General features: G+C 40.6%; 1 protein-coding gene across 1 annotated transcript in view; it reads left to right on the top strand.

The window, feature by feature from the left end:
• LOC104462310 (epithelial-stromal interaction protein 1-like) overlaps positions 1–8,320 on the top strand; it is a gene marked incomplete at its 3' end in the record, with an annotated part of 17,709 nt that extends 9,389 nt beyond the window's left edge. Inside the window, exons 3-6 of the mRNA XM_010074211.1 lie at positions 1,778–1,830; positions 3,822–3,905; positions 7,563–7,636; positions 8,237–8,320. Of these exons, the coding sequence (XP_010072513.1) occupies positions 1,778–1,830; positions 3,822–3,905; positions 7,563–7,636; positions 8,237–8,320 (295 nt within the window). The remainder of the gene's footprint in view (positions 1–1,777; positions 1,831–3,821; positions 3,906–7,562; positions 7,637–8,236) is intronic.
• Positions 8,321–13,769: the final 5,449 nt, after the last annotated feature.

Below are 13,769 nucleotides of genomic sequence, written 5' to 3'. Positions count from 1 at the left end.
TCACAATTCCAGCCATTTTTTTTTTTTCCATTGACAGAGGGAGGGGGGATGTAAAAGGTACTTAATAACCTCTGTGTATGAACTTGAGAGAAATATGATCTTAATATCTGAAATAGCCAAGAAAAACTAAAAAAATTATTAAAACCGATAAACTGTGGAGCAGCTTGTCGTACCCATTTGGGGATAAGTTGTAAATGCTACTGTTTGGTCAAATAAAGACAAATATGAAAAACCATGAGTGATGAGGAATGTTACACCATAAGCAAGATGTGTTGTCAAAACTTCTTTTAAGTAGCTCTTGCAGTTGTGCTGTTAATGCCGAAGGGGCATTGCTGCTCTTTTCACTCCTGCCTTTGAGGGTTTGGGATTTGGTGGGGAGGTGAAGAACAGTCTCATGGGCACCAGAGTATGTTGGCAAGAAGGGAAAGAATCATATTAAATGGTGCCATTAAAGCTTGCAGCTCTATCTTTACTAGTTTAATCTCATAAATTAATCCACATCCTCCTAGAATAAGTCTTCAAAGAGAAAGAGGTAATTGGATATAAATACTTTCCTTCCCCAAACCCTGAATTACAGTGATACAGCAGCAGGCAGCTTTTTGCACTTTGATGTATTTGCACGATTTTCATTCCCCTTTTAGCCTTAGTCTTGGGCCTCATTCTCTCATTACTTTTCTGCAGCCAGCTGTGCTCTCTCTGCTTCCTATCTTGTCCTCTAGCCACCCCCTGTGGCCCTTTCTTCTTTTAAGAGGCTCAGCCATCGCCCCTCATTGCTCTTTGTTTTCTACTCTTCTCCTTGGGCCTTCACCACGATGAAGTCAAATGAAGTATTTGTGCCCATGTGTGCAGATAAAACCCTGCTGAATACTGCAAAGAGATGTGAGCTTACTCCTATACATAGAGCCAACTGCTGCTCTGTGCTTTTCTGGTAGACCTGCACCCCGGTGGCTCAGCTTCTGCTAAGCAGGAGCAGTATAAACTCAGACCCACACAATACACTGTGTAGATGAAATCCTTTGTTTTCTCCAAGTGGAACTGACATGTTTTCATCACTCTTGATCACCTCAAGTCTCTAATGCACTCTGAACCCTGTCCTGCTTCTTTGCTGTCACATTAGATTGGTAGCTTCTTAAGACAGCAACTGCATTTTGAATTAAGTCTGGCAAATGGGCCTTTGTCCTGATTCAATGAGTCGCACCTTAGGCGTGACAGCAAGATAAATATGCCCAAGGAACTCCCAGTGCCTGACACACACAAGGCTGACAAGGAAACCAAGGCTTGGGCTGAGAGCAAGTTACCTGGGTCCATCACAAACAGTATGATTTTGCACGCTTCTTGGACAACTCTTGGGCAGACTGCCTAAATCCATGAAGCGCTTGTGCTCTCAAGATGTGGCATGGGACTGCCAGAACCAGTGCTCTTCCCAGTAGACAATGGTCTTCCTCTGTGCTTGAGCAAGCTGTGGAAGTAGTTGTCTACTGCATGGAACATTTTGATTCAAGGAAGTGATTCGATCTGAAATGACTGAGACTTGAGGTCAGCAGTCTAAAGTGAGACTTGAATAAGAAAAGTGAAGGCTGTGCTAAAAGTTTCTGAAAATATTAACATGCAGCCAACTCCAAATAAGTATTTCTAGAGTATTTACCAAAAATTCCTGAAGAGCTGAATCAAAATAAATACTGATTTTGATATGAAGTTATTCGCTACAATAGCAGAAAACTGATCTTGCTGATGAAGGAACCCCCTTCTAGTCCTGGTTTTCTGTAGACGGTGTCAGACCGTATGTCTTGATAACTCCAAATGAAACCAGAAGAAACCAGTTGCAACAAAGTAAGTAGAATTGTCTAATTGGTAGTACATTATTTCTGCTTGAATAAATTTAGGGTTTTGTGCGCTTTATCTCCCTTGCAACTTTTATCTTTATTTTTACAATGTTTTTATATGTGCAGCTGTGACAGTAGAGTCAGTACTATAAGCATTCTCCATCATCCTGTAGGCTTTTCTTAGGACTGACTTCTCATCTGGCTAAAATTCATGCAAATTAAGTCTTGTTCAGGAAAAGATTTTTGGTAATTTCCATGCTGGAGATATTCTAGCTGGCTTCTACAAGGCTCATCTGGAATTAGCTCTATCCCACTTTTGCAGGATTTAATTCAGGTTGGAGAACTCAACTTTGAACACTCTCTGGGTTCGGGGGAGGAAGAAGAAAACATAAGTAAGAAATATTTTTGAAAGTACTCTCATGTAGACTAAAGCAACAGAACCATGGTCAGTTCTTGGATCTCCGTTTAAGGATTGTAGGTGGATCTTTTAATGAAGATGGGAAAGATCTTTTTAGATGGAAAATATCTTCACTTTTGCTTGGCTTTAGGTATTTCTGGTGAATGTAGCTAAGCAGGAACACCCTGAACCTCTACCAGAAATATTAAGCATGTGTTTAAAAGATTTCATTGCCAAAAGTTACAACAAAAGAGCCATGAAATAAACCCTCTATGCAGAGATGACCAAGCACTGCAGTCCTGCACTCCTGGCTCTTTATTTGTGAAAGATATGAAAGCTGAAGGAGCGTTAGGCAGCAGTCATTGTGTTTTGAGCCCTCAAGGAAACAGTGCAATAAAAACATTTCTTCTCAAACATTGTGAGTTTGGCTGAAATGCTCCACCAGAGGGCTGGTGTAGGGTTCGGTTACCTTTGGTTGCGAGAAAGAAAATGGACTTCTCCTGAACCAAACCATAATCTTCTGGAAGTAGGAATAAAAGCAGATGATCTTAGAGCTGACTCTGACACTTAACAGCATAGGTGCTACTGGACTAATAAGGATGTTTTCACTTTGTGCCACCAGCATGCAAGGTCTGGAGCATGCCAAGTACTTCTGCCTTGGAAACTGGCAGAAATAGGGCCTCACTGAATCCAGTCCCTACCTAAGTGCTTGTTTTAGAGGCGAAATAACAAGCTAGTGTTGGTCTTGGGCCTCTTTAGAGACTTGCCCAGGAACTGGCTTTATCTTGTTAGAGGAGAGCTGGTGTTAGCGTCTGATACCCATAGCCTGCCATTAGAAAATATGGCTTATATTGGTTTTAGTAGGAATGAAATGTCCTCTTAGAGCAACTGAGTTACTACTCTAAAACACAGCTCCTCTTTTCATAGGCTTTGTGGGCCTTGCTCTTGAGAGGAATTGTTGTTTTTTTAACTCTGTCAGTCCATTAGAGAGAGCAGTTTAATCAACCAGCCATCCTAGAGCTGGTGCCCCGGATGTATTGGCTAGGTTTGCACCACCTGCACTGGGAGCTTGGTGCCCATCTCACTTGTGGACAACTATGTTGAAGTGTCTTAATTTGAAGCCGAGTCATGTATTCCTCCTGTTTCTATTTAGGAAGAATGTGATTGGGAGGGAAAATTATGTTTTCTTAATTTCCCTGCTAAGGAGCATTACAGTACTTTTTTTTTCTACATGCAGCAATAACGTCTTAATTGTAACAACTTCTGCTTTACCTGCAGGATAAAGACTGTGGTATTTACCTACAGCTTCCCAGGGGTTAAGAAGCAGTCTCTTAGCTGGTTTTTGTTTTGTTTTTGGGGTTGAGTCCTAGGGTTTGCTCACCATGCAGTGTCAAGTTAGGCAAAATGTTTGCCTTGCTAGTGATTCCAGTGACTGTGTGACCTCCCAGGACTTATCTGCATCCCTTGAGAACAAGTTTGTCTGTTCCTGGATGGGTCTTCAGGATAACATACATTTAGTGATACAACCTACTTTTTAGTACTACCTCTAACTTCTTTATATTTGGTGGTTTGTTTTTTTTTTTTTTTTTGTACCTGCTCAGTTGCTAAGAAAGAGCTTGATGACCTGGAGCGGTGGAAGGAAGAGCACAGGCCAGGGCCAATTAAGCTGGTTCCACAGAGACTGGGTAAGATGTATAAATCAGCTATTATGAATTGCAAAATTTTATTTTCCAGGACATGAGACATTTTTCACTTTTTCTCACATGCTGCTTATTAAAGAGCTTCAGTATCAATAAGGGCTGACATGAGCCTAATGTATGTGCTCTGTGCTTTTTGATGGTCATGGCAATGAAGACATTTCTGAAACAAAACAGCATAGATTGTAGCTCAAGAAATCTGTCAAGATCACTGTAGAAAATCTATACTAATATTTGGGAAAAAGAGGTGGATTATCCCTCCTGTTGGTGACATTGTCTGTGGTTGATGCCTCTGAGGGAATGCACATTTGGCATTAGAGCACAAATGGACAGCATGTGTCTGAGACCCTCCAGTTACCCATAAGAAAACTCTTCTGTGTTAGGGGCTGGTACGTGTGCTTTCCTGATGGCTGGCTACTGAAGAGGCTGGAGGGATCCCTGCAGCTTCAGAGGATAAATGTGCATGAGGCTAAATGTGCATGAGGCTCTGTATTACCAAATTTATAAAAATAACAACAGAGTTAGGTAAATAAAAAGCGAGATAAAAAGCTACAGGAGCTTAGGTCATGTTGAATTGAACTGAGGTGTTTGATAAGATAGCCAACTATTTCTAGACAAGTGAGAGAAACTGCAGTGGATGTCTTCGATTGTAACCACTATAAAGCATTTAATTTAGTGCTATTTGGGAATTTAAAAAAATAAAAAGACCAAAAAAAAAAAAACCCAAACCCCAGCACACACCCGATCTTGTACAGAGAATAGGGCTGCAGGTTGTGCTGAAGTAGGAGGAAGGTTATTACCAGTGCTTTACAAGTGCTTTTCAGACCTATCTTGTTTTAGTATCTTTCTTTAATGTCTTTGGCACAAAAAGTAGAAGAGAGCTGATGAAACTTACTGACAAGACAAAATTTGAAAGCATCATCTATAGAGAACATGATGAGGATACTGCACAGCGAAAATGGGATGACCTTGAGGAACTGCACTAATAGAAATGGGACAAAATTTGTTCTGACAAAGTGAATTATTAGAATGATGCCTATATTAGTTTTGTAAAACTAGAGCTCATCTTCCTTCTTTTGACTGTTGTAGGAGAATTTGGCGTACACAGTGCAGGCTACTATCTGCGTGACCTGGGAACTAAATTCTTTCTTTGCCATGCTATACAAGATAAGTTGGGGGTGGGTTACTGTGTATAAAAATAGATACCAGGTGGGAGATGGAGGAATTTGAACTGACTCCAACCCAATTTGTTTCTGGGGTCAAGGCAATAATGGTCCCACATGTTTGTTTTGCCCTGCAGCCTGAGTCCCAGTTGCTTGCTGAGGTGAACCTACCTTTGCAATATGATGCCCTGTATTCTCACCATCATATGGCCAGAGATGCTCTTTGTGAGTTCATAAACACTAGCTGCTTCTTGCCTGTGAGCGGTTCGTAGAAGACATGCTTCTGTCCCAAGAGGACCGCAAAGCTTTTTTTCTGAAGAAAGCAAAATCTGAAAACAGATAGTTGGTGTGTGCTGTCTATGCAGAATGTGTGCAGGCTGGCTGTGTGACTGGGGATGTGGTGGCAAACACACAGTGACTAAGAGTGTGGGGTGGGGAGTCTTAACTTCTTCTAATCTCACTGCATTTAAAAGCTTTCTTGGGAAAGAAGTGAGTTAAGGAGAAGAAAAAAGGCAAGAAAAAGCTAAAAAAATTCGAGGAGGTTATTTGAGCTCTTCAGTCACTGTCTCGCTGCCACTTAGAAAGTCCCCTGGAGACTGAGGCACATGCACTATGTTCACTGCCTCTGAAAAGAGTTAAGGTGCAAAGATTATTAGATCTTATCATTCCCATAGGAGCAAATTTGGAACAGAAGAGAGCTCAAGGAAAGAAAAAAATATAAGTGGCATCTCTAATTTCACGACTTTAGGTACTCATTAAGAAAAAGTATCCTATGTTATTTTCTCAGAGTGATTTTAAGACACTACACATCTAGTCCAAATCACCAGAGAATTCTTACAGTTGAAGTTTCTTAACACTTATACTTTCCATAGGGAAATAAGTATTCTGGATATCAACTCCCTAATATTTGACTGGCAAACTTTCAGCTACCACAGAGAGATGAGAGCAATGAAGGATCCAGGTTCTACCCTCCGCCATAAGCAATGAGTGGAACAACAAATCATGCCTTTTAAATGCAATGGCCTCTTTTTCAATCATATTATATAAAAACAGTCACAACATACTCTGAATTCAGTGAAACACTTGACATGTTACAGCCAAGCCAACTTGGATGAATTAAACCTGGCTGAAGGGCTATAGGTAATGGCTAATAATGACAGTAAAATGCTCGTTTAGAGCTGATGTCCAGCAGGACATGCAGAAATGTACAGTGAACGCAAGTATTAAATGTTGCCAATAAAAGGCTGGAAAGAAAGAAAGATCGAGCATCCAGAAGGTTTCAAATCTTGTTTACTAGCATTTTTTTCCTAGACCTGGGGAGGAGACACTCTACAATGCCAGCTTTATGCTTATTGCTACTGTAAGTTTGTTGCTTGTATACTGTGTCTTTCTTTTGAGATTAATCTTACGGAGTTATCTGTGTGCATAGTAATGTTTCCACATGTAGGTAATTGATTTCCCATTCACTGAACCTCACAAAAGCACCTTAAATTTAGTTACGTACCATTTGTAAGTGGAGAAAGCTACTTTAGTGAAGGGTGATCGCCCCTGAAAGATCTAGTATAGCTATGTTACATTTGAGGCAGCTCAGGTAGCACAGATCAGTCTGGCTGTTTAACAGTCCCATAGTGGGGAACTTCTCGGAAAATCACTAGGTGAAAATACAGCCCTTATCTTCAAAATGGGGTGAAGCCTGCTGGAAAATAGTAGATCAGAATGATACAATCAAACCCACTCCCTCTGTCCCATAAGACCTATTCTCACTTTGTGTGGTTCGCTTTTGGGTTTTTTTTTTGTTTGTTTTGTGGTGTGTTTTTTGGTTTTTGGGTTTTTTTTTTTTAATGAAGGCTGAACATTATGGCCAGAGCTTTAGATTTTCTCCAAAGAGACCCTGTGCCTTTGGAAAGGGCACTTTCTGCTACCTGGATATAAATAAGAGGTCTCTGGAAAAAGGCTTTGATTTCCATTTCAGAAAAGGGATTCTTCCTCGAGCCCCAAGACATTACTTAGAAGATATTCAAATGATAGCATCCCATTGGAGTTGGCAGAGACTCCAAGCTCCTAAATTTGATAAAAGAGAAACTTTTGGCAATAAAATTTCTGACTCTATATGTGACAAACTGAGCAAAGGTGGGGAGAGCTGGATCTGAAAACGAAGACTCATCTGCAAAGCGTGACTGATTTTCTGAAAATGGAATAGTTCCTCAGTAAACTGATCATATACTGTAGGGCATATTTGCTGGTAGAGTGGATGATGCAGTGGATGCCCTGTAAATAACAAGCTACTGCCTTTGATGGATGGATGAAACGATCAAAAAGGTCTTCTGTCTGTTCTCTTTAATGTCAGACAGCTACTGCAATTATGAAAAAATTCCTGTATATGCATGCATCCAGTCTGCTATATTGCTCTGTTCTGAAATGACTGGCATTTGAACTTAATATGCTTATGCAAAACACAATTTATACTTTTTTTTTTTTTAAGGTGGAAAGGAATCAGAGGCTCAAGCAAGGACAAAACAGCAAATGATGCTCATGCAATCTAAATACCAGCAAAAGGTCAGGAAGAATAAATTTGTGTGTTTATTTTAAGAACTGAAAAAAGCTTTTCATGAAATGTTTCATATGGCTATAAAATGAACTCACAGCTGCTTGACAAAAGAAAGTGATGAAACCTGAAGGAAGCCGCAGAAAACTAGAAACAAGTGTTCTGCACCAAAGAAAATGAGAAATCTGGCTATAAATATGTAACAACCCATATCGCAGATCATATCTAAAATGATAACCAGTACAGTTATATGCCACACTGTATCTTCTGGCATCCTGCCTCCGCTTTGACTAATTGATCAATGTACCACCCTTTTAGTGCTTATGTAGGAATGTTGTTCCTGTTATAAAAGGTATAAGTGCTTGTAAGTTATCAGTCAATTGTGTGATTCCTTGCATGGATGCCTGTTTATCAGTCCTATATTTCTCAGCCTTCATAAAGCCAATATTGGAGTAGCTGGTGCACAGCCTGCTTTATTCAGTGTGTCATTTAAAGAAAAAATTCTGGAAACTTTCCTCAAACACACTTTAGTGCAGTATAGGACTCAAGTCATCTTATGTGTTCTTTGTGTACATACATATGTAAAGGTTTTCTATGTTTATGTCATACAGCACAAGAGAGAAAAATATGTAGAAGCAAAAAAGGCAACTGAAAAAGCTGAAATCCTGAAGAAGAAAGCTATTCAGAGAGAAAAGGTAAACATGGCTATTGCAGAGTTGGAGCCCTATGACAGAGTTCATGTCTTGATGCTTTATTTTACTGAAATACATGGAACAGGCTAATTAAATTAAATGGTAGCCCTGGATTGCATCAGGGAGTTAGGAAATCCAGTCCTCCTTCTCTTTGTCACTGACTGAAGAATGCCTGACCTGGTGTTCTTTGGGGCTTCAGCATTCTTTTGGCTCTTCAGAAACTCCAGCCTTTCAGCTGTATCCATCCTGAAGAGTTATCAGAAAGGGAGAGCACCAGGGTCAAGATTAATGTTGTGTATACAGGTTATATAGTTCACTTTGGCATGAGCTTTCTCTGTAAAATCAGATTGTGGCAGATGGCACAAAGACCTTATAGAAGTCCATCATTGCCTGCTGTACACGTGGGAAGAATACAAGGAAATCCAGCCTGTCGTGGTGGAAAAGGCATCCAAATAATGAAGAGGTGAGTGTAGTCTATCTGCATTGTGCTGAGCGCACCCTGAAATTCAGCTGCCCCTCCAGACCCTTTGAGGGGGCACACCCAGATGCATTGTTAATATGTAAAATCACTGGTATTGGCCAAATATTGACATTAACGATAGCTCACTTTAAAATATTCAGGTTTATTTTGCATTTGTTTGCTTTTTCTAGTAATTCTCCCAAAGCATCTTTTCATCCTGTATGATGCATAAGCCCTTTTAAGAGTTCATTCATGTCTTCTTGGTGGAAAACAGGTAGCGCTCAGTTGAGAATGTAACGTGGAATTTAAATGAAAAAAGAAAAGGAAGGGAAGCATGATACCAATGTGCACAATAGTAATGAGAGAAAGAGAGATTTCAGGTTTGCAAGTTTTGTCTCCACAGCAGTAAAAATGTTTTGCTGTGCAGAAGCTGAAGGCTGAGATTTAATTTTAAAATTGTCACTATTGCATGGCGTACAAGGACATGCATAAACAAAAATAGCCTTAATTGCCTCTAGGTAAGGGGTAGTTTGTTCCCAGTCTTTCAGTGCTTAGTCTTTGGGAATAAGCCCATACACAGTAGCTCACAGGGGCCTTAAATATTATCATGAGAAAATGTCATTAACAGTTACCAGCTCATGTATGCTCCAGAAGCAGTGATAATAGAAATGGTAGAAAGGGGATTAATTATATTTTATTCACCTATTAAATATATGTTGTTTGCCCATGGGCATTGGACAAGAAAAATGTTGCAAGACTGCTATAATTTATAGTTACACCTAGAAAATATATTGATGTATCTGTTTTGTTTTCACGCTCTTTAATTTCCTTACCTTCACTCCCACAGATTATAAAATCTTTATAGATGTGGTAGATAGTAAAGCTGTAACTATCAGTTTCTTCTAAAGGAGAATGCAACATCATGGCTAATATCTTTGCCAAACAGACTGTTTCATTTGAATAAATAAACATATACCCACAAAACAAACAAGCAAATCAGAAGAGCATGAAAGGGAACTCTTAATTTGAATTTGTTTACTCAGGTTGTCTTCCACAATAGTGATTGAGCTGATGAAGATTTCTGCTTGGAATATGTTTATATATTGAAAATTCAAGTCTGTGTTTAAGAAAAGCATGCTGGAAAGGCACTAAAAGGTATTTATTTGGCTATCTCACCCCGCCTGCAGATGAAAGGCTCCTGAGACCTGAGTGTGACAGGGAAGGGATCCTGAAGAACTGGTACTGTAAGGCCAACACTGGGCCCTAGTTGCTGCAGGAGAGGAACTTTTTTTTAAGTGCTGTATTTATAGGCAACTGCACCTGCATGGCATCAGCTGCAAGCATGTCTTTCTGCAAATTCACGAGCCTTCTTTTCCTGCTGGCCAGTCCTCCTTTTGCTCAACGTTGTTATTCATTCAATAAAAACCAAATTGTCTGACAGTCTGGAAGGAGATAATAGCTAGCCAGCTTTATCAGCAGGGGCTCTGAAACTTTCACAGCTGGAGAGCTACTTTGCCAACAAACGTGAATGGTGAAGCCCTACAGACTAATGTGTGGTGACTAGAAGGGGTGCTGGTACTCAGCTCAGTTCTTCCTTGATTGTAAGGATAATGTACTGTAAGCCAGTGCTGCTTATGAACATAGGATCTGTTTATGTTACTGCTTTAATGGATGTTTTGCAGAGAAAAGCAGTATCCACTCTTCTGTTATCTTGGTGACCAAGACAAAACTGGGTGTCTGCCAAAGCAGTACCCAAATGTGGAAGGGCTGCCTTACCATCTGTACAAGTCCACCTGCCTGTCTCTGCCATTCTTTAATTAACCATGAGTTTAGGTGCTGGAATACTAACACTCTTGGCATCTGCCTCTCCAGCTCCCAGAGAGAAGAAATGTGGATATTCCCACCCTCTCCCCCTGCCACCCCTCCATTCTGTGTTCCACGGGACCAGTTTGTGAGCACTGGTACTCAGCTCTCTGGGTGTACCAGTGAACGGGATTTGCAATCACACACGCTGCATGTCAGGCAGCTTGTCCTGGGACTGCTTTGATTTATTCACAAGATAACCCTGGGCTGCATGAGTTTGGCTTTTCTTCTAAGCTAGTGATCTCTGAGTGCACACGGAAAGAATTTTGGAGAGACTTTGTAGTATTAACAGGGGAGTCCCCATTCCTGTATTTGTCCCCTAGTGATACAATGTCTGTCTGATCTGCAGAAGGTATGAGAGTACATGGGGAGTAGCATTATTATTATGTACTTATTAATAGCAGGTGTCTGCAGTTGGGTATCTTTTGTGCAGGCCTTCACATCACAGGTTTTTACCAGACTGAATCATAGCTTCTTTTGTGTCTTTTGGGTGAAAGGAATGTCAAAGTTCCCAACAAAAGCAAGTGGCTGATAGTTGGCTTCTTGTTTTTTTAAGCTTTCTGCACAAAATAGCATAACCTCAGTGCACTGGATATTTCTGGTTCCTGTCGTTCAATCTTTGTTCCTGTTACCCTGCCTTTAGCCTTTCCTTGTATATTCCAAATCATGATTAAATATTAGAAGATTCAAAATATTTGGAATCAAAAGGCTCAGTGTAATTCTGTGTGCAATTTTCTTTTGATCTTACATTACATAGTAACAGTTCTACCATCTTTAGAAACTGTCCCATTTAGAATAAGCTGTAATTTCATTTTATTCTTTATCAAATCATGTGCTCTTGAATTTGACTGTGTTAATCAGCATGAATGGCCTTTTTTGGGAATTTGTTAAAACCAGGCACTTTACAGACCTTCTGCTAATGCTTTTCAACATGTTTACCTTCAATATCACAGCTGTTCCGCTCTTGGCTTTGTTTTTGAAAACGGTGCCAAATGTGGAGTGCTTCGGCAATGTCTATTGATAAATTGTCATTAGTTAGAGAATGTCCCAGTCCTGTTGCCTGTCATTTGTATGTGTCCTAAGCAGGGGTTCCAGGGTAAACTTCCAGAGCAGAAAACAGTCACACCAACGGCAAGTAAATAATTTCAGTACGCTGGAGTTTTCTTCAGGCACCATTCTGATAGTAGAATAGCTGTAGGATATTTCCTTCTTTTTTATCTAGTGGGAGATGGGGGTGATATTGAAGGATTGTGTTTATCAGAGTTAATATGACTGTGTTGTTTTAGCTAGGAGCTAGACCACAGCAACTCTGGTGAGCATTGGATTTGAACTTTCAGGAGCCTTGCAATACAGTGGTGGATCCCACATCAAATGTTTTTTTCAGAGGTGAAGGCATCAGCTTTCAGTGTTAAGCAGTGGTGGGGAAAAGAGTGTGAGCTACTACTGGTGTCTTGAGGGTGTCAACATCACCTTAACAATAATAGATACCATCAGATTTCCTTTCTTTTATTTCTTTCACTGTGAATTGTGAAGTTGCACAGACGAGTGGGAATTTTTGCCTAAAAAATCATCTGTTTCTGGGTGGAGAGGTTAGGAGCAAACAAGATATCCTCTGAACACTATCAAAATTTACCTATACTGTGGGGTGATATTCCATACTTTAGTGTGATGGGTTTTTTTTTTAGTTGCATCAGTACTTCATACATTTAACCACTGTCTCAGCATGTCAAATGACTGAGCAACAGGACACCTTATTCAGAGATTCGTCTTCCTCCTTTTATTTATTTTCCCATTGCCTTTTTCCAAATAACAACTTCTAAGTCATTTGCCTCCCAACGGTTTATATCGTTACACAACATAGTGGCTCTTTTCTGCAGACATCTGACTGGATTTTTTTTTCTTAATCCTATCCATGCCGAGGAGGAATTTGCACTTGTTCTGCAAATCTCTTCTAGACAGTCATTCCTTATCCAATTAAAAAATACCCACCCTGAAATCACTGAAGGCAAAGTAATTGAGTAACTGCCAGTAGAACTGTAATTTTTCTGAAATGTTATTGATCTCAAGACAGGAAGAAAATTATGGGGGTGGGGGCTACAGCCCTGTTCTTAACACCACTTTCCTCCTACACACACACCCCCTGTTCTACCTGGCCTTGCACAATACCTCTGCTTATGTACAGTGCCCTCTCCCTGCTGTGGGGCCCTGACCAAGTGTGCCGTTCCCCCCTACAGCTCCCTTCTGGTCTCTGTAAGGTATTTTCTGAAATTGCCAGGGCACTTCATTTACAGCAATGTCTGGTTGCTGGGTTACCTAACACGTACTTTTTTGATTTTGAGGGTGGGGGATGAGCAGAGTGACAGTCCAAGGTGGCAGGTTGCTCAACGTTTTACTCGTCAGTCTCAGGTGGGAGCTCTTCTTGAAGCATCCCCCCACCAACTGCAGTGTGGGAGCTTGTGCTCAAAATATAGCAGGGCTGAAATCCCAGTTTGGCACTTCTGATTTGTGCTTTTAATACACTGAATTGCCTTCTGACTGTCTTCCCACTGGGCCTACCTACAGCGTGTGTGTCAAAAATAAAAATTTGGCTGGCCTCCTTTTGGTTGGATTTTAGCTTGAGCTACATATTGCTGCAGCAGCAAGTTCTCTAGTTTCTGCTTAATTTTAAGATTTTATTCTACTTAAATTTGAGGAGCGGAGCAACCCTTCCACTGGAAATTTTGTGCAATTTTGTGTTAAAGGACCTGTGTGGTATCCAAATTTTTACTACCTGTTACTCATAGTTCAGGCAGGCAGTGATGAAATCGTTCAGGGGAGCCTGCGAACTATGAAAAGAGATTTCAGGGGTTTAGGGCGGATAGTTCAAGGAGCAGGTGTGCAAGTGGTGTTCTGTTCTATACCTTCTGGGGAGGTGAAGGACATGGGGTGGGCTAGGAAAACACAAGGAATGAATAATTGTCTGAGAGACTGGTGTCGAGACAGGAACTTTGGGTTCTTTGACCATGGGGCAGTTTACTTGGCCCCTGGCCTGTTGTTGAGGGATGGAACTCGTCTGTCTTGTAGGGGGAAACGAATCCTAGCGCAGGATCTAGCAGCGCTCATTGAGAGCGTTTTAAACTAGATTCGAAG

The sequence above is a fragment of the Pterocles gutturalis genome, unplaced genomic scaffold (assembly GCF_000699245.1).
Source record: "Pterocles gutturalis isolate BGI_N339 unplaced genomic scaffold, ASM69924v1 scaffold11242, whole genome shotgun sequence".
In the NCBI taxonomy this organism is placed as follows: domain Eukaryota; kingdom Metazoa; phylum Chordata; class Aves; order Pterocliformes; family Pteroclidae; genus Pterocles; species Pterocles gutturalis.
The sequence above is the reverse complement of the archived record's forward strand: the minus strand, read 5'-3'. Positions and strand labels throughout refer to the sequence as shown.